This window comes from Eretmochelys imbricata, chromosome 1 (assembly GCF_965152235.1).
Source record: "Eretmochelys imbricata isolate rEreImb1 chromosome 1, rEreImb1.hap1, whole genome shotgun sequence".
NCBI lineage: Eukaryota > Metazoa > Chordata > Testudines > Cheloniidae > Eretmochelys > Eretmochelys imbricata.
This window is the reverse complement of record NC_135572.1, coordinates 335,911,864-335,937,915: the sequence shown is the minus strand read 5'-3', so window position 1 is coordinate 335,937,915 and position 26,052 is coordinate 335,911,864. Positions and strand designations below refer to the sequence as shown.

Below are 26,052 nucleotides of genomic sequence, written 5' to 3'. Positions count from 1 at the left end.
TAAACAGACATGTAACTGGAGTGGGAATGAAGGAAACATAGAGGAGAGTACTTTATTCGTAATACCAAACATCAAATGGTATCAATTCCCTGGAATCACGTTAAAACAAAGAAGAATCTGATTTACTGTAATATACAAGAAACCTGCACAATATAAAGGGAAGTGTGCTTTAGTGATTTAAGTAAAGAACTGGGAGCCATGTAATCCTGGGTTCTAGTCATGTCTATCACTAATTTTTTCTGTGACCTTGAGCAAACCACTCAGTTATTTTGCCCTCTCATAAGTGGGGATAACAATACTTACAGCACTTCACAGGTGGCATGCCTTTAAACTTCCGACTCAGTTTGCTAGGCCTCCAGCCTCCTAAAACACACCTCTTCAAACAGCCTACAAATCCCAGTTACTCCTCAGCAAAGATTACAATAAAATGGTGGCACTAGCAGATATGTGTAATAGTCTGTTGTTTGTTCACACTTCTTCATGTTGCTCCTTAACCTTTCCCTGTATTGTACTTGTATGTTGTCTAGTTCAGAGGTGGCAAACTACGGCCCGCAGGCCACATCCGGCCCACAGGACCGTCCTGCCTGACCCTTGAGCTCCCAACCCAGGAGGCTTGCCCCCAGCCCCTCCCCTGCTGTTCCCACTCCCCTGCAGCCTTGCTGCCGTGCAGGCAGCGCTTTGGGCGGCGGAGCTGTGTGCTTCTGCAGGGCAGTGCGGCAGCATGTTTGGCTCTGGCCGGGAGGCGCGGCTGCCAGACATGCTGCTCTGAGGAGCATTAAGGGGGCCGGGGCTGGGGGTCCCAGGGGTCAGTCAGGGGACAGGGAGCAGGGGGCAGTTGGATAGGTGTGGAAGTATCAGGGGGCCTGTCAGGGGGCAGTTGGATGGGGTGGAGTTTTGGGGTGGGGGGGTCGGGACAGGGAGCGGGGGTGAGTGGGTTGGATAGGAGTGAGAGTCCCAGGGGGCCTGTCAGGGGATGGGGGTTTGGAGAGGGATTGGGGCAGTCAGGGGACAGGGAGGAGGTGGGGTTGGATGGGGGGGTCCCAAGAGGGGGTGGTGAGGGGACAAGGAGCAGGGGGGCTTGGATGGGTGAGGGGTTCTGAGGGGGGCAGTCAGGGGGCAGGAAGTGGGAGGGGCCCGATAGGGGGTGGGGGCCAGGCTGTTTGGGAAGGCACAGCCTTCCATACCGGGCCCTCTACACAGTTTTGCAATGCCAATGTGGCCCTCGGGCCAAAAAGTTTGCCCACCCCTGATCTAGTTAGTAAGGTCCTCTGGGTAAAGGGACTATATTTTTTTCATGGCTGTAAAGTGCCTTGCATGTTGTGGGCGCTGTGCAGATAACAAATACTCACATATACAGATACAGCCAAACAGATGTAGTACTTATGAGAGCTATAAATGCAAGAACTCTGAGTACAAATGTTAGCAACAGCCTGTATTCTGCACACAGAAATTTAAAATGTTGTCTTACTTTTATTTTTGTGCAACCATTTTAAAAGCATTTCTTAATTTGATTTTCTATTGCAATATTTTTAATTCTTCTCATCAGTGTTTTGCATACAGACCTCTAATGTGAGCCTCTCATGCAGTAATTTAATTTGCTCCAAGGAATCATAAGCGATTTTCAGTTGCATCTCCATCTTTTTTAAATTTCTCAAATCTCTATCTTTCTCTCTTTGTTTAAAAACCAGATTATCATGCTGCTTTTGCTTCTCCAAGAGACAGTTACGTAAACCAATTTCCAGACCAGCCCTGCATAGATATATAGAATATTTCAGAAAGAGAAAACCTGTCCAATAGATGTATGCAAACAAACATGACCCCTTTACATTGAGTTTGGAAAAGCATTATGGCAGCTGAGCAGCAAAATAAAATAGAAAAAACTATCTTGTCACACATTAATTGCCATTCTCCTAAAACATAATGGGTGAAATCCTGATGCCATTGAAGCCAATGGCAACACTCCCATGCTTTGTTTCAACAATGCTAAAAAATTACTCATAGTATAAGAGAGAAATTATTTCTATTTCTTAAAGTGAGAATTAAAATGTATATTTAATATCTAAGGGAGTCTAAATTGTGTTCATTTGTAAATTTCCATTTATCAGTTCCTCCAATCTTCTTTAATGTGAGACACAAACAGAAAGGGCAGAAGGATTACTGCTAAAGGTAAGGCTATTATTACAGGTATACATCCTTCCCCACAAAGAAAGGAGAAAATTGAAGCTGGCTAGATTCAGGCATAATATCTCCTAGATCTGAGATTTGAAGCATTATAGCAGTTTATATTGATTACCAGATGTAGAGAGGCGGGGATTTATAAGGGAGTCTAAAGGAGCTGGCTGCCCAAATCCAGCCGGAATTCAATGGAATGTGGGTGCCTAGCACCCTTATGCTCCCTTGAAAATCGCTGGGCTAGGTTTTCTGAGCCGCTAAATTCACTTTGCTTTGCTTACTCATTTAAATCACCTGGAGAAATCCCCTAGGGAATTCTCCCTGTGTAGGGGTAATCCATTGTTCCCAGCTCTCACAATGTTATTACAGTTCTCATGATTTCTGGTGTTCTTCTTAAAGTCACAGCTCTCAGAGCCCAGTGATTATATGAGAACCTCAGCATTCACTTCAAAACAATAAGCAGGTTTCTAGCCCTCCTGGTTCCAAAGAAATGCTTGAAAGCATGACCAGCATGAACCTTAACGGGTCAGAAACCAGAAAGCACATAAAAAAATCCCAAATGTACTATTTTTAAATAATATCATGATTTGGGGAGGCATGACTCAAGATGTTTGAACACTTCTGGTTGGTGATACTGGGAATCTCTGGCTGTTGTAAAGCTGGTAAAGGTGGCTCTGCCACCCCCACCCCCCGTTCCAGCTTTGCCACCTGCTTTTGCTGCCTCTTCCACCAAAGCTGTGCTGCCCAGTGTAAGTGGGGAGGGAGGATGTCAGGGGTCAGGAGGAGGTGAGTCAGGTGGTGACCATGTCAGAGGCGAATTGAGGGGAGGAGGTGTGGCAGAGCAAGGCTCTGCTATACCCAATTCTTTGCTGGAGGCAGGTCTTCTGCAAGCAGTATAACTTAAAGCTGCCCCTCCCTACTGGAGTGGGACAGAAGAATCATGGAGCCACAAATGGGCCTTTGTCAGCACCCCTCTCCTCTGAAACCAATCTTTGCTCAGGCACAGTGGAAGATTGTTATCAGCCTCTGTCTTGTGGATTCTCATTTAGGGCCTGATCCAATGTCCACTGAATCAATGAGCTGTTCCATGCAGTTTAGTGGGCTTTGGATCAGGACCTTACTGCATTTCTCTCTTGTATGATAACATCAAGTTTTGATCACCAACATAACTCAATGAACAGAAATTATATAAATCCATGGTGAAATTAGAGTAATGTTAAATAGTGTGATTTTATGAAGTCAGTAATAAAGCTATTTCAAGCAATAACCAAGAAAAGAATAATTCATTCAGAATAGATGAGTGCTCACCCATACCATTTCTGAGTACATGGCTCATGCCTTCTATTCTAACCTGTCTGCCAGGGCTGTTGCTTCATTCTCTTTGCTCATTTCTAGTAACTTTGTCAAATGGTTGAATTCTCGCTCTTTGCTTTCAAGCAAAGCTCGTTTTCCATCCAATTCCTTCATTACATCTTCCTTTTCTTCCAATACTTCTTCACTCTTTTTTTCCATTTTTTTAAGGGCATTATTTAACTCCTGAACATGGTCAACGAGAATTTTTTTCTTCTTCTCTATAGCTCTGAGAACACATTTTAAAACAGTATAATATCACATCTGTAAAAATGGATCCAGCTCTAGAAATATAGACCGAAGACCAAATGCTTTCATTCCTGCTGCAGTGAGTAGAAGCAGAACTATTGCTCAGCATCTCTTCTGCTACAGTTGTTCTGTTGCCCTGGACAGGAGCCCTCATGGCTATGGGGATAGTATTCGGAAGCGCATTTTGCTGCTCCTCTGAATTAGGGCATCATGTACCCTTAGCTAACACTTGTTGGTGAGAGCATGCCAAGTGACTGGAAGATTGAATTCAGATCACTCGCTCTTGATGACTTGTTACAGTGGGCAGTTCTCCCTTTTGGGCTTTATCCATTCTCTTCTTTCACTTGAGCACCACTACAGCACAAGTTACAGTTTAGGTTCAAATGTATATTTTTGCAGTAAGCCATTCCCAAATCCATAGCTAAGCCACAGTCCAGCTTGGCAATACACATGTGAAATCCGTTTTTGTACAAAGAAATTAGATAACTAGAAACACAAAAATAGACAAAGAAGAAAGAAAAAGAAAAGGAATGTATAGTTTTTTAAATTAAATAATTGAGCAGAGGCAAGGAATTATTTACAAAAATGTAACATCAGAAAAATAATTAGAGGTAGAGAATGAAGTCAGGAGATAGAATAAACTTCAGTGTAATATAATAGGTTAATAAGGTACAAAGAATGCTAACTTAGGACAGCAGTTTGGCCACTACGTGTTTTAAGAAAAGGTAGCCAAATTGCAATTGGTTGCATTTCAAAGAAGTATGCTTTTCCTTGACCAGTATATCTCATGCTTTACTGTACCAATTACCCAACATAGAAACAGAGAAACCTGCCATTGGCTGCAAAAAGAAGTGTGTAAGGAATAAGGAGGAAAACATAACAGATGATGAGTGGATATTATCTACCCCATTTAAAGCATTAGACCAAATAATTTTTATAGGAAGACTAGGATCAGAGCACTGTAACTAAATACTTGTTCCCAGAAAATCTGGATGCTCTGGTAATTTCACAACATGATCCTCAGCTGGTGAAAATGGATGTAGTTTTATTGTAGCCAATGGTGCTATGCTAATGTTCAGCAGCTGAGGATTGGCATGTGTTTAAAAGTGCTAGGTGCTAGCTTACACCATCAATTTAGATCTATAGTATTGTTCCACATATGAAAAAAAATCTGTGGGATATCAGGTAAGATCTGTGTAGTATCTGATATCAACCATCTCAATATGCAGTATTAACAGACTTTTTATGGTTTGTGACCAAAGGTTATTCCAAAACCTTTTTTATTGTTGTTTTCAAGTCTAAGATATGTTTCCCTGCTGATGCTATACCTTTTGACTCAGTTTTATGGATATTGCTCATTAAGTAGATTATGGACACACTGTATGCATTGATCAGAATTTTGTATCAAGAACTTAAACTTTGTTAGTTGTCTCTATACCAAGATATTACTGAGAAAACAAATAATAAAAATAAAATGAAAAGATTTTAGTTAGGTACATTTAAAAACATACAGTGTTTTGCGTTTTATCTTGTCCATATCTTTTCCAAGCTGGAGAGGAATAGCATGGAGGCGGACTAGCTCATCCTAGTAATAAAACAAAAATGTTAGACCAACAGGCTCTAAATGTCACATAATTTCAGAGAACTAACATTTTCTTTGAACTACTAATATGACCTAGGACAGAAATGTGTGTTTTTCAGTAACATGAGTGTGTCCCACAAAAGAACACAGCTGCTATTTTTATTACTGACTAGTGCACCAGATATGCAAAACTATATTTGCAAAACTCACAAATAATGTACATATGCTATAAATATATAGGCCTAGATTTTCAATGTCAAGGAGCACCAGAAAATCTAGCTCCAATTCTTAGGGCAAATCTGTTCTGACCAGAGCTCAGAGAAAGCCACAAAACACTCTAAAAATGACACAAAATACCTTTTCTATAAATACATATTTCACATTATTAAGGTCCAATATTTCAAGATCTGACAGGTCTGGAAAGAAGTGCTGTGTGTCCTTCTGAAAGACTGGAAGCCCTGCTTTTCCAATGCTATTAAGCTCCTATTTCCAGCCATCCTGGTTCATGAAATATCTGACCTCAAACCTTTCACCGATCCACGTCTTCTGAATTTTACCTATCTTAGGTCTCAAGCTTGTGTGTGTGTGTGTTTATTAAAAGTTACTGATTTCATTTTCATGATGGAAAAATCAAAAAGTGTCAGCAAAACTGAAAATTTCCTGTAGAAAATTTTGCAGAAACTACATTTTCCATCAAAAAAGATTGACTGAAAATTCTTGACCCGCTCTAATTATAACTCACAGAATACTGTGTTCTGTCTTGTTCATTAATATTTATACACCTGAAATTAGCCTAAGAGTTCTGACCATTATGAAAGCTACTTGTTGTCAGTACTATGCCTATAATTTCCCAGAGGGCTACTTGTGGGAATGGAATAGCAGCATGATACATGATTATTGATTAATGCTGTGTTTTGTTATGTCATGCCTACTGATGGTAGTACATATTCGAATGACAGTAGAAGTATTCAGACTATTCAGTGTGTTTCCCTGAGCGTGTGCATGCATACACACACACTCATACACTCATTCTTGTGTTACTTTTAACTCATCCTGCTGCTCAAGAAGTTCCTCTACTTCTTTCTGTTCTCTTAACATCAGCCTTTGCTTGGGTGTCACATCTTCCTTCAGTGCTTTAATTTCCATTCTCCTTTGGATTGTTTCTTTACGGAGCTCTTCACAGTTTTCTTTCAACACTTTTGTTTTCTTTTCTGTCTCCTTTAAAAGTAAAGACAAAGATCAGGTATCTCAAATTTGTATTGGTTTGGGGGGAAAGTACATTTCTTGCTTACAATTGTTAAAAAATATTGTATTGTTTGTTTAATAATTTCTGAATTTTCATTAGAGAAGTGCACCTTTTCTTTAAAAGACTGAGAAGCCTGAATACTTTGGTATTTTTGCATATTCACATGAGTTTAGTTTTCCTATTTCACAATTATGAAAACTCCTAAAATTCTTTGGTTCCATCATATTTCCACCAAATTTTCTTTTATATTTTGTTGTAAGATAAATTTAAATTTTAAAATAAATATAACTCTTAAAGATATTTTCTCATATACATACATACTGCCTTAGGTCTTCCAACTGTTCTGATGATTTATTTCTTTTATAAGTCTTGGCTTGATAGCCCATAAGACCTCTATTCACCCATAGAACAGATTCAAACAAGCAGCAGCAGTGCTAACTACCGCACACTGCTCCATCATCATGTCTCAACTCTGACATGGAAGGACAACCCTATTAGTGAGAGCAGAAGTTAAATTTTCATGTCTGTCCAGACTTTGGCCTTTGTGCCAATAGTCGATTTAACATCAACTGTAATGCTCATTTCAGAAAGGCCACTGTACAGCCAGTAGATGCTAAATTTTGGCTACTACCAACCTGGGCTTGATTCAAAGTGGCAAAGTAAAAGTAAAAGCCTGGAAAATTCCAGTAAAAACTATTACAATCCTTCAACTGGCTTCTGTTGGTTACTATATCGTGCTCTCCGCCAGTACCCGGCTCACGCCGGGGAAGCTAATGATCCAACCAGTGGACCAAATTCAGTGATGAATCCTGGTTATGTGTCACCTGCATCACATTGCACATATGATAAGAAGACTTGGTTTTGACTGGAGGACCAGAAGCTCCAATAAACTGCAGTGCCAGGAACCTCTAAGTCAATAGATCCGCTGCTCTAAACCTGGTCAGCCAGCTGAAACCAGAAGAACCATCTGCAATGCTCATTTGGATTTTTCACCAGGAAAAGCTGTACATCCCACTATCCCAAATACTGATCTTGAATTTGTAGTTTTCACATGCAGAATGTTATTTACCTTTTGTTGCAATTATTAATTGTTGAGTGTTTTTTATTCAAAATGTGCAAGAATTGCAGAATCAGGCCTTTAATGAGATGATGGGCAATTTCATGAAACAAACACCACTGGTATTGTTTGAATGGAAGAAAAATAAATTCTGAGCACAGTGGGAGGATTAAGATGATCAGAAAAGCAAGCAGTATATAAAGACCTCTTTTATATTTTGTGGAAAGGGAATAATATTGTAAGAAAGGATTAAGATTAGTTCTTCTGAATGATATATGTATTACAGTATATGATATGAAATATAATTTGTTACTACTTTACTCCTGGGGGATTCTGCACCAAATTTTTTAAAATTCTGTGCACAATATTTTAAACTTCTGCAAAATTCTGGGAATTTATTTAAACTACAATACAATGGATGGAGAATGAGAGTGGGGAGCACTGGAGGAAATTTCCCAACACCCTTTGTCTAATAATAATGTAGCTAAGTTTGATCCTTTATTTCTAGTTATTAGTCAACAAATATATGCAGCCATATGCTCAGTATTACAATCATAGGTAACTGAAGAGCAAATGAGGGCTGGGGTATCAAACTCACAATTTGTATTGGCTACTGACAGTCTCCAGAAAGGTCAGTAGTAAACAGTTCATGGAGCACATTTTGAAAGGGAAATTTTTCAGTCTGAAAACTTAGACCAGTTCTAATCACTAAAGCACCATAAGCATTTATAAGGCTATACTGTCTGTGACAAAGCTCTGTCCTTGCCTCAGTGGGTCCCGCGTTTCCTGGCAGATTTCGCTAGCCTCAGAGGCTCACTGTGACCCTGCAGACAAGGGTCACAGTCTACTGAGCCATTTTCATCATAAGCCAGCGAGGGAGGTGAGGAGAAGTTATCCTTCCTTGAACCATCTCTATTGTCTCCCAGTCTCAGTGATTAATCAGGGGGCAAAGGTGGGGGGGGAGCCCGGGCCCACCCTCTACTCCGGACTCCAGCCCAGGGACCCTAATAGTATCAGCTATGGCAGCTGACCTTTTAGAAACATTACATGTACAATTCCCTGGGCTACTCCACCCGCCCCTCCCCAGCAGCGTCACTTCCTCAAGCTCCACTTAACCCTTACCTCAGGGCCTCCTTCCTTGTGCCTGATATGGTGTGTACTACTCAGCCTCTCCAACAGTGCAACTTCCTCCCACAGCTCCTGACATGCACACCCACCTGACTAACTGGGAGGCTTTTAACTAGTTTCAGCCAGCCCCTGATTGGCTTCAGGTGTCCCAATCAACCTAACCTTCTCCCTGCCTTCTGGAAAGTTCTTAATTGGCCCCAAATGTCTTAATTGACCTGAAGCAGCTGCCATTTCACTTATCCTGGTACCAGGGATTTGTTTAGCCTGGAGCTAATATATCTATCTCCCACTACTTTTCTATAGCCATCTGGCCTTGCCCCATCACATGTCATTTACAAAAAGGCTCCTTTACACCACCCTCGTTTGCTTACTTGCACACACGCATGCATGCCCAGCCCTGCCCCCCAGTAGTGAGTGATGTCTCCCCCACATGGATACACAATCTCTCCTCCCCTGCGATGATTTATGTCTCCACCGGCCGCTCCTGGCTGCTGGGGAGGGGTAAGTGACTGCTCTTGCAGCTTCCTTTTGCTTCCCCTCAGAAGTCATTTTTCTGCAGAGAAGCAAAGCAATTTGTGGATGACATGACTTCTGCGACCACGGAGTGGCATAGAATTCCTCCAGAAGTACTACTTCAATATTTGCCCTATGAATTAGTAGAATTGTAATTTGAACAGTTCTCTCAGGACATCTATCCGTACATGTCTTTATAAGTTAAATGTTTCGTGTTTGTCCTAGGGTTCTCAAAAGTGAATTACACAACACAGCCTTTCGTTTGAATTCTACCTCTTGATTTTTCCACATATTCCAGATGTTACAAAAATCTACTGTTCTAGTTTTTACAATAGTATCTTCATCTGCATAGTTTTCTTATTTTACATGCTATCCAACAGGACTCAAAACATGACTTTTTTTAGTGAGGTGTATTTCATACTTACACCTTGCTTGGGGATTCTCTCATATTCCCGTTGCAGGAGTCTTTTGTCTTCTTGTAAACTACAGAAAAATCATCATAGAGATCAGCACATTGACAATATGCAAAGCAATAAAAAGAGACCTTTAACAGTCCATGCTATCCAACATTAAAAAGTGATGTGAAATAACATCTGTGACAATTTGGATACCATTTTAAAACTGAATTTAGGTCAGTCTTACCATAACATTGATCTAGATGTTATAAGGGTATGAAAAACAAATTTCATTATATAGGTACAAGTTTCATTGCAGAATCTGGTGCATAAAGAATAATCCAAATATCAACACAGAATTAGAGCACAGATACCTAAAGAAACCTCAGAGATGTTTTTCATATCTCAGGGCACTTTCTAAACTCTTTAATAAAACTGAAATCAAAAACATGTGGTTTTAAAAAATAGATATTGAAGGAGATAAACTGTAGAAGAGCATTTAGTAACAACTGAGTGCAAAAAACTGTATACTTTAGCATAAAGACTATCTTCACCATCAGCATGCTTATCATCATCTTTTTCCAACACCAAGCATGGGTAGGGCCAAGATTATAAACAGATTCCAACCAAATCTATTCTGAGCCGCCATTTAACCCAGTTGGGGTGTTGCCTGGATGGTTTTATATAGTGTGTTATACCATTGTCTCCTTGAACATCCATGTCCTCTCTGTCTAGGCATGCTTTTGATGATTGTAGTCACACAATGTACTTTCAGGTTTAGAGTAACAGCCGTGTTAGTCTGTATTCGCAAAAAGAAAAGGAGTACTTGTGGCACCTTAGAGACTAACCAATTTATTTGAGCATAAGCTTTCGTGAGCTACAGCTCACTTCATGTAAGCTCACGAAAGCTTATGTAGCTCACAAAAGCTTATGCTCAAATAAATTGGTTAGTCTCTAAGGTGCCACAAGTACTCCTTTTCTTTTTGCAATGTACTTTCAGTCTTCTACAGATATCATAATTTGTTAGTCTATTTAGTCTTGTCATGCCTAGGATATGGTGCAATCACCTCCTTTCAAATGTTTGCAGCTATTTCTCCAGATGCTTTGTCAGTACTCATGTTTTACAACCATAAAGTAATGTGGGTATAATCTGGTCAGGGGTGAAAGTAGGCCGGTACAGTGTACCAGTAAGAAGTGGCTGCTGCTACCAGCCTGTACCAGCCGATGTTAAAGCGCTATCACGACAGTGCTTTAAGGACCCTCCTTAAAGCACTGCCATGGCAGCGCTTTAACATTGTTTTCCCGTTTGCCCCCCTGGGCCACCGACAGGGTGTGGGCAAAAGGGGCAGCTGCCCTGGGGCCAGCAATTTAAAAGGGCTTGGGGCTCCCGGATGGGCTGGCTGGGGGAGGCCGAGCCCCAGCGCCGCCCCTTCTGCCCAAGGCCCCACCCCTTCCAGGGGCCTGTATTCGAGCTCCCATACTGGTAAGTGCTTAATGTTACTTTCACCCTTAAATCTGGTTTCAGCTATCATGGACACTGATTTCAAGTTCTAGTCATTGTTATTCAGCCAATGAATGTTCTACTGTTGATGTCATCTTCATAATGGTTGTCATATGTTATGATTGAAGGCTGCAGGTTTGTCACAGTGGAAAAAAATGTCATTGATACCATGATTTTTCTTTGTGTCCATGGCTTTTTTTGTGTCTGGGATTTTTCTTTGTGTTCAGGATTTTAACAAAGTGCATTGAACTTGACTACTTGAAAAATGTGGTTTTAACAGTAGCATGCATTACATAAAATTATGTTACATAATTCACGTAACTATTAAAAAGACATTATATATTTATTTTTGACCAGCTCGGATGCCTTCCTTAGCAGCATTACAAGCACAGTGCTATGTTGCAAACACAGAGGATTTAGTCTACAGCTATGATGATGATGATGTGTAAAATATCAAGCATAAGTACAAGGGAGTGATCTGCCCAATATCCCAAAAATATCTTTCATGAAAGTGGAGGTTTATTATTTTGTTCTACATGCAACATACCAGGAGATAACAGTCATAAGGGAAATTGAGATAAAACATTTGGAGACAGCATCCCACAAATGTAAAGCAGAGGCTTGGAAATCTGAAAAGAGCAGTAAACAAAACGTGCAAAAATATGGTGTCTAGGTGAACAACTCATAGACAAACAGATGAACAACTTCACAGATGGACAGAGCTTTTTAAGCTTACTGAGGCTTTCTGTGCAGTGAATCTGACATTGGAAATCCTTGACCGTATAAGCCTAAAGAAGTATTTAAAATGTAACCTGAGAAATGTTGGAATCACACCACGTTTGAGCCATCTACAGCATTCCACTTGCCAAGAGTACTTGATAATCATGTAAATGAAATTAAATAAAAGCTGAAGACTTGTGATGGGATCAGCATTGTCACTAACAAGATCACAGATGCAGAAGATAGATAAGTTCTCAACATACTGGCTGTTTTAAGCAAACCAGAATGTGAATGTGAAGTGAAATTAAACATAATTCTGTTGGACTGTGTAATGTTAGACTCTGTGAACTTTAAGACAGCTAGCCAAGCAATATGGAAAACATTGGTTAAACATGAGGTTTCCTTTGACTGGATCACTGTTCTTGTATCAGACATGAAACATATATGAAAAAGGCATGGGAGTTGGAGCATTAAGTGCTTGTTTCTGAATGCTGTCCTGTGACCTGTGTTACCTGTTAAACTTAGCTGGGGACATGTGGCATAAAAACCTTGAAAAAGAAAATGACCTGATTGTCATTATGAAATGAACATTTAAAGCCTGCCCAGCATGTAAAGCTCACTTTCATATGCACTTGGAGGATAAAAGAAAAAATCTGTACATTACCCTTGGTCCAGTTATAACGTGCAGAAACAGCTGGTTTAACATAGAATATCAGGGTTGGAAGGGACGTCACGAGGTCATCTAGTCCAACCCCCCGAGGGCTGATTTAATGATGCTTTGTTTCACTTAGCCCACACAGAGAACTACATTTAATTTTTTCAAAAGTCTAGAAATCATGACCTATGAGGAAAGCCTGAAAAAGCTGGGTTTATTTACTGTGATGAGTTGGATCACAGAAACCCTCTGGGAGCTGCCATCTGATGTGCCAAGACTACTTCTGCTCCTGCTTTCCTGCCCTGCCAGCTTTGGACTCCAGCACCCTGCCTGATTTGAACCAGACCCACTAGCGTGCTGCAAATGCAGACCCAGGTCTGAACCACGTCCCCTAACAGCTGTAGGCTCAATTGAAAGCAGCTTACAGAAGTGTTCCTGTCCTTGACACTCAGATGCCCAACTCCTAATGAGGTCCAAACCCTGAATCAATCTGTTTTACCCTGTATAAAGCTTATACCAGGTAAACTCATAAATTGTTCACCCTCTATAACACTGATAGAGAGATATGCACAGCTGTTTGCCCCCCACAAGTATTAATATATACTCTGGGTTAATTCATAAGTAAAAAGTGATTTTATTAAATACAGAAAGTAGGATTTAAGTCGTTCCAAGTAGTAACAGACAGAACAAAGTGAATTACCAAGCAAAACAAAATAAAACCCGCAAGTCTATGCTAATACAGTAAGAAGCTGAATACAGATGAAATCTCACCCTTAGAGATGTTTCAATACGTTTCTTTCACAGACTGGACGCCTTCCTAATCTGGGCACAATCCTTTCCCCTGGTACAGCTCTTGTTCCAGCTCAGGTGGTAGGTAGGGGATTTCTCATGATGGCTGCCCACCCTTGTTCTGTTCCACCCGCTTATATATCTTTTGCATAAGGCAGGAATCCTTTGTTCCTCTGGGTTCCCACCCCTCCTTCTCAGTGGAAAAGCAACAGGTTAAAGATGGATTCCAGTTCAGGTGACATGATCATATGTCCTGTGAGACCCCCAAGCCTTCATTCCTCCCAGCCTGACTCACAGGAAGGCCTCCCTGCACACAGAGCCATCCACAGTCAATTATCCTGGTTGATGGGAGCCATCAAGATTCCAAACCACCATTAATGGCCCACACTTTGCATAACTACAATAGGCCATCAAAAGTTATATTTCATATTTCTAGTTTCAGATACATTTATACAAATAGGATTACCACACTCAGTAGATTATAAGCTTTGTAATGATACCTTACAAGAGACCTTTTGCATGAAGCATATTTTAGTTACATTATATTCACATTCATACTTTTATAAAATACTTTATAAAATCATATAGAGTGCATCACAGTTTAGTCTGGAGAAGAGAAGACTGAGCAGGGACATGATATGTCTTCAAGTATGTAACAGGTTGTTATAAAGAGGAAAGTGGCATCTTTAGCTGCTGGCTTTGTAAGAGAAAAAATAACTTTTATTGTAACTATTTTTCTCACCAATTAGTGCAGATACATACTCTGCAATTGCTCCCTAAGAGTGGTCAACAAATACAGCAATGGTTTGTCAGCCAAAGGCAGCTTGGCAATTGGCACTGCCAAGAGGGGGTGGGGGAAGAGGTGGAGGTGATCTTGGAAGGAGAATCACTCAGTGAGGCTGTTTAGGATCCAAAAGTTCTGAAGAACAGATACCCATAATTCTCTAACATCTGTAGCATTTTTTGTCCCAGGAACTTGGGGACAAAATTCATAGGTGCTATAGCTCTTGAACTTATTCCCCTCCATGCATTTTTGCAGAAGAGGGAATTTATGGGTCAGACAGATCAAAATCAGGAATAACTTTAGGAATAAGTCTAAACATGTAGAATTATGTGTTACAGTTGATGTTTGCTGAATTTTCCCCATCTGCTTAATTTGCTCTATTTATACTGTATCTTATGTTATTTGAGAAGCTAGAATTCTTCTTGGTTCTGCTGTCTGGACATGGAATCAGTTATGTATTGTAAAAGTTTCTTACGGGATATTCATATGCCGCAACTGATTGCTCTTCAGATATGGAAGTAATGGAAACATATGGTTATGGCTATAACATTCTGTTGCACTAGTGAGTCAGAACATCCTGATGAATTAGTAGGAATCTGTTAGTATATACACATCTAGACATAAGATTATTTAATAAAAGAAAGGAAGACAAATTGGGGCCAAAAGTACAAGATTTCAGATGGCATCTTTTGTTGATTGCTTTGTAACAGAAAAAATTACAACTCATACTGTAATTATTTTCTCAATAGTTAGTACAGGATACAGACCTTAAGAAAATAAAATAATAATATGTATTTAAATTCTGACTCTTCAACCATTGCTCCTGCTGAGTAACACTTAAGCACAAGAGCAGTTTCATTGTCTTCAATGGAACTACTTATGCCATTATGAGTGAAGCTTGAAGAACTAGGACCTAATTTAGTATTATTTTTACAAGTCACTGTGGGCCAGACTACACTTGGCCCATGCACAGTGCGAGTGTGTGTAGTGAAAACAGTGCAAAAAGCCTTTGCCATTACCCCTTATGTGGCACAGGGACTTTTCCTTCTGTATTCCCCTGTAATGCACAGCACCCCAAAGATGGGTAGGGAGAATGTAAGACTTGCCCCTTGTAGACAGGTGTAGCAGCCAGTGTGTTCTCCCCAGGTTTTGTGGTGGGGCTCTGTACTGCTCCCCCTACTATGGCGCCCAAATGCCACAACCGAACCCTATAATTTTCCCTTGGGGGTACTTTGCTATTTGAACACAAATGAATGAATATTTTCACTTACACAGCTGAGTTATTGGGGTTGTCTAAATACATAACTAATAAGGGGAATTTACAACCCTGAGGCACTTTAGCTGGATATCTAGTAGAATTGCTTGGGCTTGCATAATCACAACAGCATTACTGAAATCCCCATTCTGAAAATGTACCCACACCTATATTTAGCTGCCACCAAAACTAATTAAATGGGTACTGCAGTGCTTGTTAGCTGGCTAGGCCAGGGAGTGTCCTCTTTAAAATCACCCCAGGAGGATCACAAGGACAATCTTAAAACTGTAGGGGAGAAAGAAGTTGGCACAATTTCCCTTTCTCATCACAATCTTCTCTCATGAGGACAGATTCCTTTGGTACCATTGTAAGTTCACAACAAAAGCTTTGTCATCTTAAGGTTAAAGGATTTTAATACCTCAGGTTCTGTGGCAACAGAGGGTTGCAAACACAAAAGTTATAATTCCCTTGAATTCCCCACTGCTTTCACGAAAAGCAAGTCCAGGAGCAAGAGAAGGAATAAGAGAAGAGATATTAAATATTAAATTTAATTTAAAATATTAAATTTTAAAAAATTAAAATCCAAAGATCAAGTAGAGTCAAACTTAAAATACTTCATTTACAATATTAATTTCATATACACATTACATGTGCACTCATGATTTAGCTGTTTATTTCAAGTTGCAAAAGTCTAAGATTTCTCTCTGGCTTCATTATTCTCAAACGGTATTCTTTTACTTTTGTAAAAGTTATTGTTTGGCCTTACCCTCTAGCCTTTGTAATTTTAGCCTTACCATTTAGCCTTAGCCTCTGTATATTGTAATCTGTTTGAGTCAGGTCCTAATTTTCATAACTGTCTGTAAAACACGTAGCATACTGCTGGTGCTACACAGATTAATAATAATATACAAAGGAAATAGGCATCAGACTCTCTAATTCTGTTTTCTATAATGTCCTTTGGTGAATCTGTTCTTCATTTTTACTTGCTTATAACCCTAATCATTTTGGCAACCAGAACAACTCATACACAGTCGAAAAGAACAGAACCCTTAAGCCTAAGCATTTGTGTTTGAGAATGCAGACACTTGTTTTTCATGCTACTTTATTCATTTTCATGCCAATGACTACAAATGCATGCAAAACTAATGTAGATATAGTTTGTTTAAACACACACACACTTAACTGAAATAAGTTCCAGACTTTACCCTGAGAGATGTCTACAGCTGCAAACTGCCATAAAGATACAAAAATAAACTCAAGAGTGGTTAGGAAATATAAATGGTAGTTGTTAATAGAGATCTGTTTTAGTTAATCAATAAACACAATAACCAGAACAGAACATTTTAAGTCATTGAGTTCAATCCTGCAAGGTGCTGAGCACTTCAACTGCCATTGACTTTAGCTGAGAGTGTTCAACAGTCCACAGAAGGTGTTCAGCATTTCCCTGGAACAGGCCCTATGTCCGTAACGTGAATGTATTAGAGATGACAAGACACCAGCATGAGATTTCTGGAAGACTTTAAAAACATGCTTAGCTTGCACATGCTGAAGAACAGTCAAGGGACTAGTTGTTCAGGCTTACTTACTTGCTGTCTTTAACAACCTTACCTTGAACTCCACCAGATGAAAAGTTCGTAGTAGGAAAGTATAGAGAAAGGCTTACCTCTTTGCCTTTAAATCAGTTACACTAAACTGAATGGCTAATCCTGAAATAATTGCCAGAGGTTAAAGAATTTTCCAGACTTGTACAAAATGTCAGGTCTGATTCTGCATCCCTGTCTCACATTGAGGAGTATTTCTGTGAGTAGCCCCGCTGACTCCAGTGGCACTGTTTGTGTGACTAAGAAGTTACTCAGTGTTAGGGTTATAGAATTAGCCCCTATGCTTGAAATGGAAATTATTTTCAAAAGAAAATATAGTCACATAAATCTTGTCTATTTTATACACCTTCCTTTTTCAATTCAATTGATTACTATTTAAAATACAATTTGTATCGTATTAGTTTCACTTCTTATTTCTGTCATGGTCTAGGAAAGAAAAGAGACTTTTTCTCATTTTTCACCCCACAAAAGTGGAACTCTTAACCTCATACCAAGACAGAAAAGTTACATTAGATTAGGGCTGATCTTTGCTGAATGCTTCTCTGATCCTTTATTCATCTGGTATTTTTTCTGTACTGTTTATTAGGCCATAACAGCCCTGGCTATAAACAGAAGCAACTCCATTGCCTTGCACGGAATTGTGCCAAGACTAAATTTTATTATCTTCCCCTTAATTTATCACCTGTTAGTAAGGTTTTGTACATCGTGGCTTACATCTGAAAGTCAATTTCATCAATACCATTTGACTAAAGAAAAAAATATTCCTTTGCCATAATTTTAGCCTCCTTTAATCTAATACCTTTATGACAAGTTGAGCATGGAACTTTGGTGAAAAGATGCTGACACTAAGTAAGGTGCTACAGGAAACATAGATTTAGATTTACAATAAAAAGCTGAAAATTCTTTAAAATAGTTATAAAATAGAAAGTAAAAACCCAACATCTTTAAATACTGACAAGATTATCTGATAATTGCTCTGACATATGGTATCAAATCAGAGGTCTTTACCAACTAGAAGATTTCAGGACATCCAATTTTTTTAATATAATTGGCCTGCAGCAGATGCCCCATGCTGCAGTGGCAGGACTTGTCGACATTTAGATTAGGCTGTGGACTAGCTTTTCCCCTCAACATGGAAATGAATGCTGATTTGCTTTCTGTTCTCTTTTCTGTGTAGAAAATAGTTAACTTTCTGTTCAGTCTGGTAGCAAAAAGGAGACATTCTTATTTCTGCCTGTGAAGAATGAGGGAGTTATCTGTATTATATTTTATGATTATCATGTGCACTGCAGTTTAGATGCTTGATATTATCCTGCCTGACTACAAAGATAAGGTACCATAAGGGAGAATACAAAGGGTCCTTGAGCAAACATTCAGGAAGCTATTAACTGGGGAATACCCATCTGCCTGGCTCCAACTAGACTTGCAAGGTTTATTCTTCCCAGGCCTGAACCTGGGATCAACGGGGATACTAAACCTTTGAAGTCCTCAGTCTATGAAGGACAGGTGTTGAGCAGACAGCAATGGCTAAACATGAGTCTCAGGGTATGTCTACAGAACAATTAAAAACCCACAGCAGGCCCATGCAAGCTGACTCAGGTTCCCAGGTTTGGGCTAATGGGCTGTTGAATTGCAATAGAGACATTATGGCTCATGCTGGAGCCTGGGTTCTAGGACCCTGCAAGGTGGACCCAGAGCTCGGGCTGCAGCCTGAGCCCACATATCTACACCACACTTAAATAGCACCACAGTTTGAGCCCCAAGAGCCCACATCAGCTGGCATGGGCCAGCTGCAGGTGTCTAATTGCAGTGTAGACATACCCTGAGAGAGATAGAGAGAATGCTGGAGGGGTTGACTGTCACACCCAGCCCTGGAGTAAGGATGGTTGGGCTGAGTGGAACTTACTCAACACTTGCAAGGAAAGAATAAAGTGTAGGTAAGAACCAGGCATATAGGGCTTGCATAGTTTTATCCCTTTTCCCTGTTTGCTCTATGCCGTCAGGTGAATAAACAATATATTTGTTTTGAGTCACTTTAATCAGCTGCTGGTCACAGACTTCTGAAGAGAAGTTTTCTTGCAGGTGCCAAGTACAATTGATTGTGTGAAGTTTAACCCAGAGATCCAGTCCAAGAGTGGTTTGGATTGCAGGGCTCCACCTGACAGAGACGTGATGGAAACCAAGCCTGTCACTTGAAGGGTGCACTTGATATGTACTAAAAGGGGTCTAAAGCACAGCACTCATTGTACTGTGATATTGGCAATGCATGTATTGATCTGAAGAGACTGTGACGAACCATATTAAACACGCTAACATACATGCCGATCCTACATTAGTTTATATGAACTTTCACTCATTAACTACACCACACCACTCTGTCCTGGCCACTCATAACACCACTCACTCTCCCCCACATTCCCATAGCCATTCACAAATGGTAGTTGTCAATCCTGCCCCTTTGGGTACATGCATGCATTTACACCCCTTACCTGCTTTTCCCCACTCACAACCTCACTTACTCCTGCTCCCCCATATATGCTCACTAACTCCTGCCACACATTCACATATTAATTCACTTCTGTAGCCAACCCCACTGATTTCTCACTGCTCCACCAGACTTACCCCATTTGCACCATCTCTTCCCCCCAACCCCCGCCCCCGGCCCAGTTTGCATATCCCACTCATTCCTGGACAACAACACCCTCTCTCCCCACCCACAAACCCATATATGAAGACTGACACTTGCAGATATGTATGCCTGTAAGCATTGGTGTGTACATCACATAAAGAGCAGCCTTAAATTCTGCTTTGGGTACACATCAGATACCACACATGGTACCTAGGCATTCATACCCTGAGGAACATGTGTGGCAGATAGACAGGACTAAGAGCCTTTTCCACTCCTGCACCTCTGCTTAGAGGCTAGGCACAATCTTGGCCCGTGTACTCTGGGAGAGGAATAGAGCTGGAGTACTCTGTTAGAGTGGGAAGCACAGATTGCCCCCTAGAAAACGGTTTAGCTGACACTGATGTGTGCACTCCCCCACTGAGGTATGATGCCTCCAGGAGCTTGTATCAGTGCAGATTCTTCACTCCCATCCCATAATGCTCTTTAGACCCCACTCTAGCCCCATACACTGAATAAACAAATAACAATAAGCTTCTGATTACCATTTACAGTACATTTCTCAGAGAGTGACTAATCCAGAAAAGTATATTTCTAATCAAGCAAGATACTGTATGTAATTCACATGAAAAGAAAGTGTGAAAGAGACTGCAGAAACAAAAAATACACAAGGTCTGTTTCTGTAGGACATGGAAAAATGCTTTTTGTAAAGAGAGACGATATACAGGAGAAAAATATCATCCAGAGACACAAATTTAAAATACACCATCACTGTAAAAGTGATATGAAATTGATGAAATACTTAGAAGATATTGAGAGAAAGAGGTCAAAATCCAAATATTTTGAACAGCTCAGTTGTGAATTATTGGTGAGTTTTGATAAATATTGAATTTAACAATTATTTCTGGAAAATACAAGTGGTTTGGTTATCTCCTAACAAGTAATTTTTTTCCAGATGCTTCCCAGGATGTTCCCTCATTTCTCCCCACATCCATTTGTTTCTTTTTCCAGGTGCCTTTTCCTCTTAGAGCAAAATTAGCTAAAAAGAAAGTAATTAAGATATGGAATTGGCAGAAAAATCTGTTCTATGCAATACATACAGTATCCCCTGCTACGCTTGTGGAAATGTACTTACTAGTGGGTGGCTTTCTATTATTCATCAGAGCATTGTGAACTTCAGATGAGCAGCTGATTTGTAAGCCATCCAGGAGCAAGGCCTTGAAATATAGGTGAGAGAAGTTGGGGTGCTTCAGTTTTCTGGATTCCTGCATCAGAAGATCCAGACTTAGAGGCAGGTGAAGAGGTGATTGCAGGGACAAGCAAATCAGATTTAGGAGCCATATTTGCCTCAGCCAAGCTATGAGAACAGTTTTAGCTTTCTCTTACTTCACTCTATTCAGGAATTTGAGAAGTAATGGTGATTGTGGGAAAGTGCAGAGCAGCAATTGCGACTGGGAGTGGAGACAGCTGCAATGATTTCACCAGGAATTCTCCCAGAGAATCGGCGCTCAGACCATCCCTCAAGCAAAATTTGCAGCACTTTGTGTTAGTTGAGGGTGCAAAAAGGTCTATCACTCGGAAGCCCCAGGTGAAGAAGATTTCCCATAGGACTGGGTTACTAAACATTCATTCACGGTGTTGGCAGAAATATCTGCTCAGTATATCCACTGAGTGTTCTGAAGACCCAGTAGGTAAGTTGCTGAGATATCAATGTGGCAAGTTATGCACCAGTTTCAAAGCTTTATTGACTCTGCACAAAGATGGGGATCTTGCTCCTTCTTCGTGGTTTATACACTGCATGGTAGCTCTGTCATCTGTCATGATCCTGACCACTTGTATGAAGGGTAGGAAGTGGCTGCATACATATCGGACAGCTCTGAGTTTGAGTAAGTTGATATGAAGGCCCCCTCATGAAAAAGGAGGAACGGAACTTCCTGTTATAACCCTAAGTTCTGAGAAGGGTCCCCAAAAGGGGATTGAGAGGGGTGGAAGGTAGGGGGGGGATGGAGATGAGGCAAATAGTGTAGCCTGCTGCAATGATTTCTAGCACCCATCTGTCCAACATGATCTGCTCCCATGATGGTCTGAAATGCATAGGGGGAAAGGTGGGAGGGGGGAAGGGTTATGAATACAGTGTCCAGGGATAGTGATTCGTGGCTCTCAACCAAACCATCAGAAGTGTCATGGCTGGGGCTTGGGCAGTCAAACCAAGGGTCAGAGCCAGGAGTTGAGCTAAGTATCAGATCCAGGAGTCAAGCCAAGGATGAAAGCCGGAACCCGAGTCAGAGACCAGGGGCAGTGATCAGGAACAAGGCAGGTAGGCAGCAATCAGGAACAGGTCAGGAAAACAGGAACCAGAAGCAAGGCACGGAAGCAGGATCCAGGAACAAGTCAGGAAAGTGGGGCTCAGGAGTCAGAAGAAAAAGAAGGGTCCAATGCAGCAGCCAGCCAGGAATTCACCCCGTTGCACAGACAACTTCATGTGCCTCTCTTTGGGTTTAAATAGGAAGTGCTGACCAATCAGGGGTTCTCGTGTTCCTCCTTTTGGGGCCCAAGGGAAGCCTCCCTGATGTGGCTTCAGGTTTCATGGTCTCTCCACCCAGTCAATTGGTAGCAAGCAGGCATCAGTCAACTGGGAACCCCATGGATCCATGTCTGAGATCTGCAGGCTCATGACAAAAAGGACTGCTTTGTAGAAAAGGTTGGTGGGGTGATGGTAAGAGGGATTTTTCCTTTGGTACCTAAGCTTCTTCCTATGTGATTTTTGCAGGTTTTTTATATGTATGGTATTGAGCTGGACAAGATCTCTGGGCTGTCTGTGATCTGCTATATTTCATTTGTGTCAGGAGCATCAATGCCCAAGGAGCAGAGGGTTGCTCTCAAATCTTTCAGTGAGTGGAGGGACTCAGTGACGTCAATGAAGAGCTTGTGGCCATCAAAAGAAAGATGATCTTCAGCCATGTTCTGGACCTCTGTGAGAAACCCAGAGGATTGCAACCAATTAGCAAGGCAACCCTGCCTTTAGGAGAGGAGTGAAGGATACCTGCAAGGCTGTGTTGGGGTTCTTGCACTTCCTTTAAGGAGATTTGTAAGGACTCTGCTATCCTCTTCATAAGGTCCTAAAAGACCTTAAAGTCATCTGTGCAGAATGGGGGAGGAGGCATCACTGCCTCATCCAGGGGGAATTATATGTTGGTACCTCTTCCTCAGCTCCCAGATCATGTTCCTCAGAGTGTTGTCATGTGAGGAGAGGAGAAGGCAGGATCCTCGTGTACCAGAAGATACTCCTCTGAGTGGGACCTCCTGCTGGAGGGAGCTCTGTAATACAGGTCACCATATCTGGTCCAAGGATTCCAAAAAGCCCAATGTGAGGGAGGATGGGGTATAGGTTGTGGGTCATGGGTTCATCACTGCAAGTTTCTGGAAGCTCCTCTTCCAAGTAGATTTCAAGGGAGGGAGGTCTCAATGGGAGATTTGTGGTACACTAAACAGAAACCTCAGAATCTGAAGAAGTATCCTCACCCATTTCTGGAGGTGAGGAAGTGGGGGAGCTGCAGTGGTACCAGAGGTCACGTCAGTACTGAAGGTGTCACCGGAACCAGAGGTTGGGTCAGTACAGGAGGACATGCATGTGCCTGAGGCATGGAGATATTGGCTGGGCTAATGGTACTGTCAGGAAATTTCTCTTGGTACCTGCCAGGAGAGGACAGTCAGGTTCTTGAAGGACTAGGATGTCCTTTGAGAGCAGGAATGTGCTCTGTCTAGGGTGACTAGATGTCCCGATTTTATGGGGACAGTCCCGATATTTGGGGCTGTGTCTTATATAGGCGTCTATAACTCCCTACCCCCTGTCCTGATTTTTCACACTTCCTGTCTGGTCACCCTATCTGTACCAGCAAAGTGGGCTGTTGAACATTCTGCTGTGATATAGCTGCCAGTCCTGGGGATTGTATAGCTGCGTGATCCACAGGCTTTCTAAACTCCTGGCCTTCTAGCATGGGCAGTACTGGAGGAGCTGGTATCGAGGGAGTCAGGGTTGGTGCTGGCCTCTCGAAGGAGTCCTTATGTCTAGAGGGCTCCAAATTGGATACCAATGCTGGTATCAAGCATGTCTTCTTGACACGGGAAGCAGGAGAAGCCTTTTTCGGAAGTAGGTGAGACTTGGTACTGGAAGGGGTTAGGAGCCTCTGCTGTATCCACATCTGGACATGAGATCCCTTTACTGACCCACCTTTGGGGTAACTTCTCTTCCCTCATTGACTCCTTATCAGAGGACTTATGCCTTCTCTTCTTGGAATGCCTCAGGGGTGTAAACGCTGTCCCTTGGGACTTGGGCTTGAGAGTTGGACATGTGGAGGTTGACAGGGCATTTGGATCTCCCAAGGCTGATGTGGGAGGGAGGGGCAGGAGTAGGGGGAGAGGAGTTGGGCTGTGAAATGGTAGCAGGCCCCAAGAAATACTTGAACTGGTCTTCCCTCAGCTTTCTAGATTTGCTCTTGAAGCCAGAGCAGACCTTACAATTTGATGGAGTGCATGCTCCTGGAGGCAGCAAGAATGTCCATTACTGAAAAGAAAAGACCTTTTACAGGTCTGGTCTGGTTTGAACCCTGTGGTTTTGGGGCAGAGCGGAGGGCCCCAAACAAAGGGATCCAAGGTAGGCAGGAAACCGCCGCTACTGGGAAAAAAAGAATAGAGGGCTATCCCCCCAAATGCACAGAGTGCAAAGAAAACAAATGAAAAATAAAATAGATTAAATAAAATTGAGTAAGGAAAAAAAGAGTTAGCAAGCTAATTAAGGGACACACAAGACTCTATCTCAGGCCACAGGCAGTTGAGAAGGAACTTGAGCAGCAGGGGTCCACCCTGCCTTATATACCCTCAGACCAGAGCATGAGGATGTGCAGGGCACAGGTGTGGACCTACAGACACTACTTCCAAAAATCTCCATCAAAAGGGTGGGCATGCACACCTGAAGTGAAGTGCCCATAGGGACAACTACTCAAAGAAGAATTATGGGTTGTATTCCATTAGCACATATATACACAGACACTTTTTTTTCAAAAGAGATAGCATTCAGTTGTAATTGTACTATAAAAGTTTCAAGTATACTACATGACAATTATACTTCATTTCTCTATGGAATAGAAGTGGAAAGATAATTTGAACACAGACAGTGTTTTTTGCAACCAAACCCAGCTATTTAAAATGTAAAGCTGTACTTACAAGACTCAACCTTTCAAGAGAATGTCAAGCATTTATTTTTTCCACAACAAATGACTATATTTAGTCTTTTCTTTTGCAGACGGTATAGACATAGCTTACATTTTCTTTTATTACTTTAATAGAGAAGGCTGAATATGTATAGACTTTGGGGTTTAAAAAAGTTAGTTCTGAAGGCAAACATATTTATCATATCATTTCAACACAAGCCCAATCGCTGAGTCTCGGAGACATTTTGCTTCATTTGTACTAAAAACAGTCCAAAAAATAGAAGTTTCCCAGTGAAACCTAATAATGGTGCCAGTTTGGTTAACAGAATGATGGGACAATATGCTCCACTAATAGTCTTTACCAAAGTCTGTAGAACACAGTGAAACAGATTATTATTTTAATCTCATATTTATACAGTACCTCAAAGGACTCCAAAGTACCCTATACATTTAAAATGATATACAAATTACATTCAGGAGTCATTACATCCACCACTGACACGTAGTCACCTCTGGGGAAAGTCATGGCAACTGTTTAATATGACACAGCAACACTATAACTGTTTAGAAGGAAAATAATGTATCCAAACAAAGATACAGGGAGAAATGGGGTTATGTTGCATATTATCTCTTTAGTGTTGAGTTATTTAAAAATTGCACAGAAGTGAACCTGAACATCACCTACCTGTTCAACCTGTACTGAAGTTCATACTCTCTTTCTTTAATAGCAGTATATTCATTCTGATATTTAAGAAGTTGCTGTCTCATCCTGGAGACTTCACTGGTAAATCCTTCTGGGAACTGATCAGCTTTTTCCAGTGCCTGTTTCTGCTGTTCTATTTCTACAGTGAAATGTTTTGCCTCCTGCAACAGCTGGATCTCTGACTCCTGTAAACTGTGTTAAATAAAAGTATTTAGGATCATACATTAAAAAGGAACCAGAAAGAAACCTTGTAATTATATTATTGTATCTCATATGCTGACCTATATTGAGGTCACCTATATTGAGGAATAATCACTCCCCTCAATCTGCTGGCAATGCTCCTACCAATGCAGCCCAATATACTGTTAGCCTTCTTGGCAACAAGAGCACACTGCTGACTCATATCCAGCTACTCATCTATTGTAATCCTCAGGTCCTTTTCTGCAGAACTGCTGCTTAGCCAGTTGGTCCCCAGCCAGTAGTGGGTGCATGGGATTCTTCCATCCTAAGTGCAGG

General features: G+C 41.2%; 1 protein-coding gene across 1 annotated transcript in view; it reads right to left on the bottom strand.

Annotated features, from left to right (window-relative positions):
• The window catches only part of CCDC146 (coiled-coil domain containing 146), a 107,151-nt gene that overhangs the window by 23,608 nt on the left and 57,491 nt on the right, over positions 1–26,052 (bottom strand). Inside the window, exons 3-8 of the mRNA XM_077835971.1 lie at positions 25,519–25,728; positions 9,723–9,780; positions 6,395–6,571; positions 5,283–5,356; positions 3,524–3,751; positions 1,563–1,749 (exon numbers count right to left, since the gene is read on the bottom strand). Coding sequence (XP_077692097.1) covers positions 1,563–1,749; positions 3,524–3,751; positions 5,283–5,356; positions 6,395–6,571; positions 9,723–9,780; positions 25,519–25,728 — 934 coding nt within the window. The remainder of the gene's footprint in view (positions 1–1,562; positions 1,750–3,523; positions 3,752–5,282; positions 5,357–6,394; positions 6,572–9,722; positions 9,781–25,518; positions 25,729–26,052) is intronic.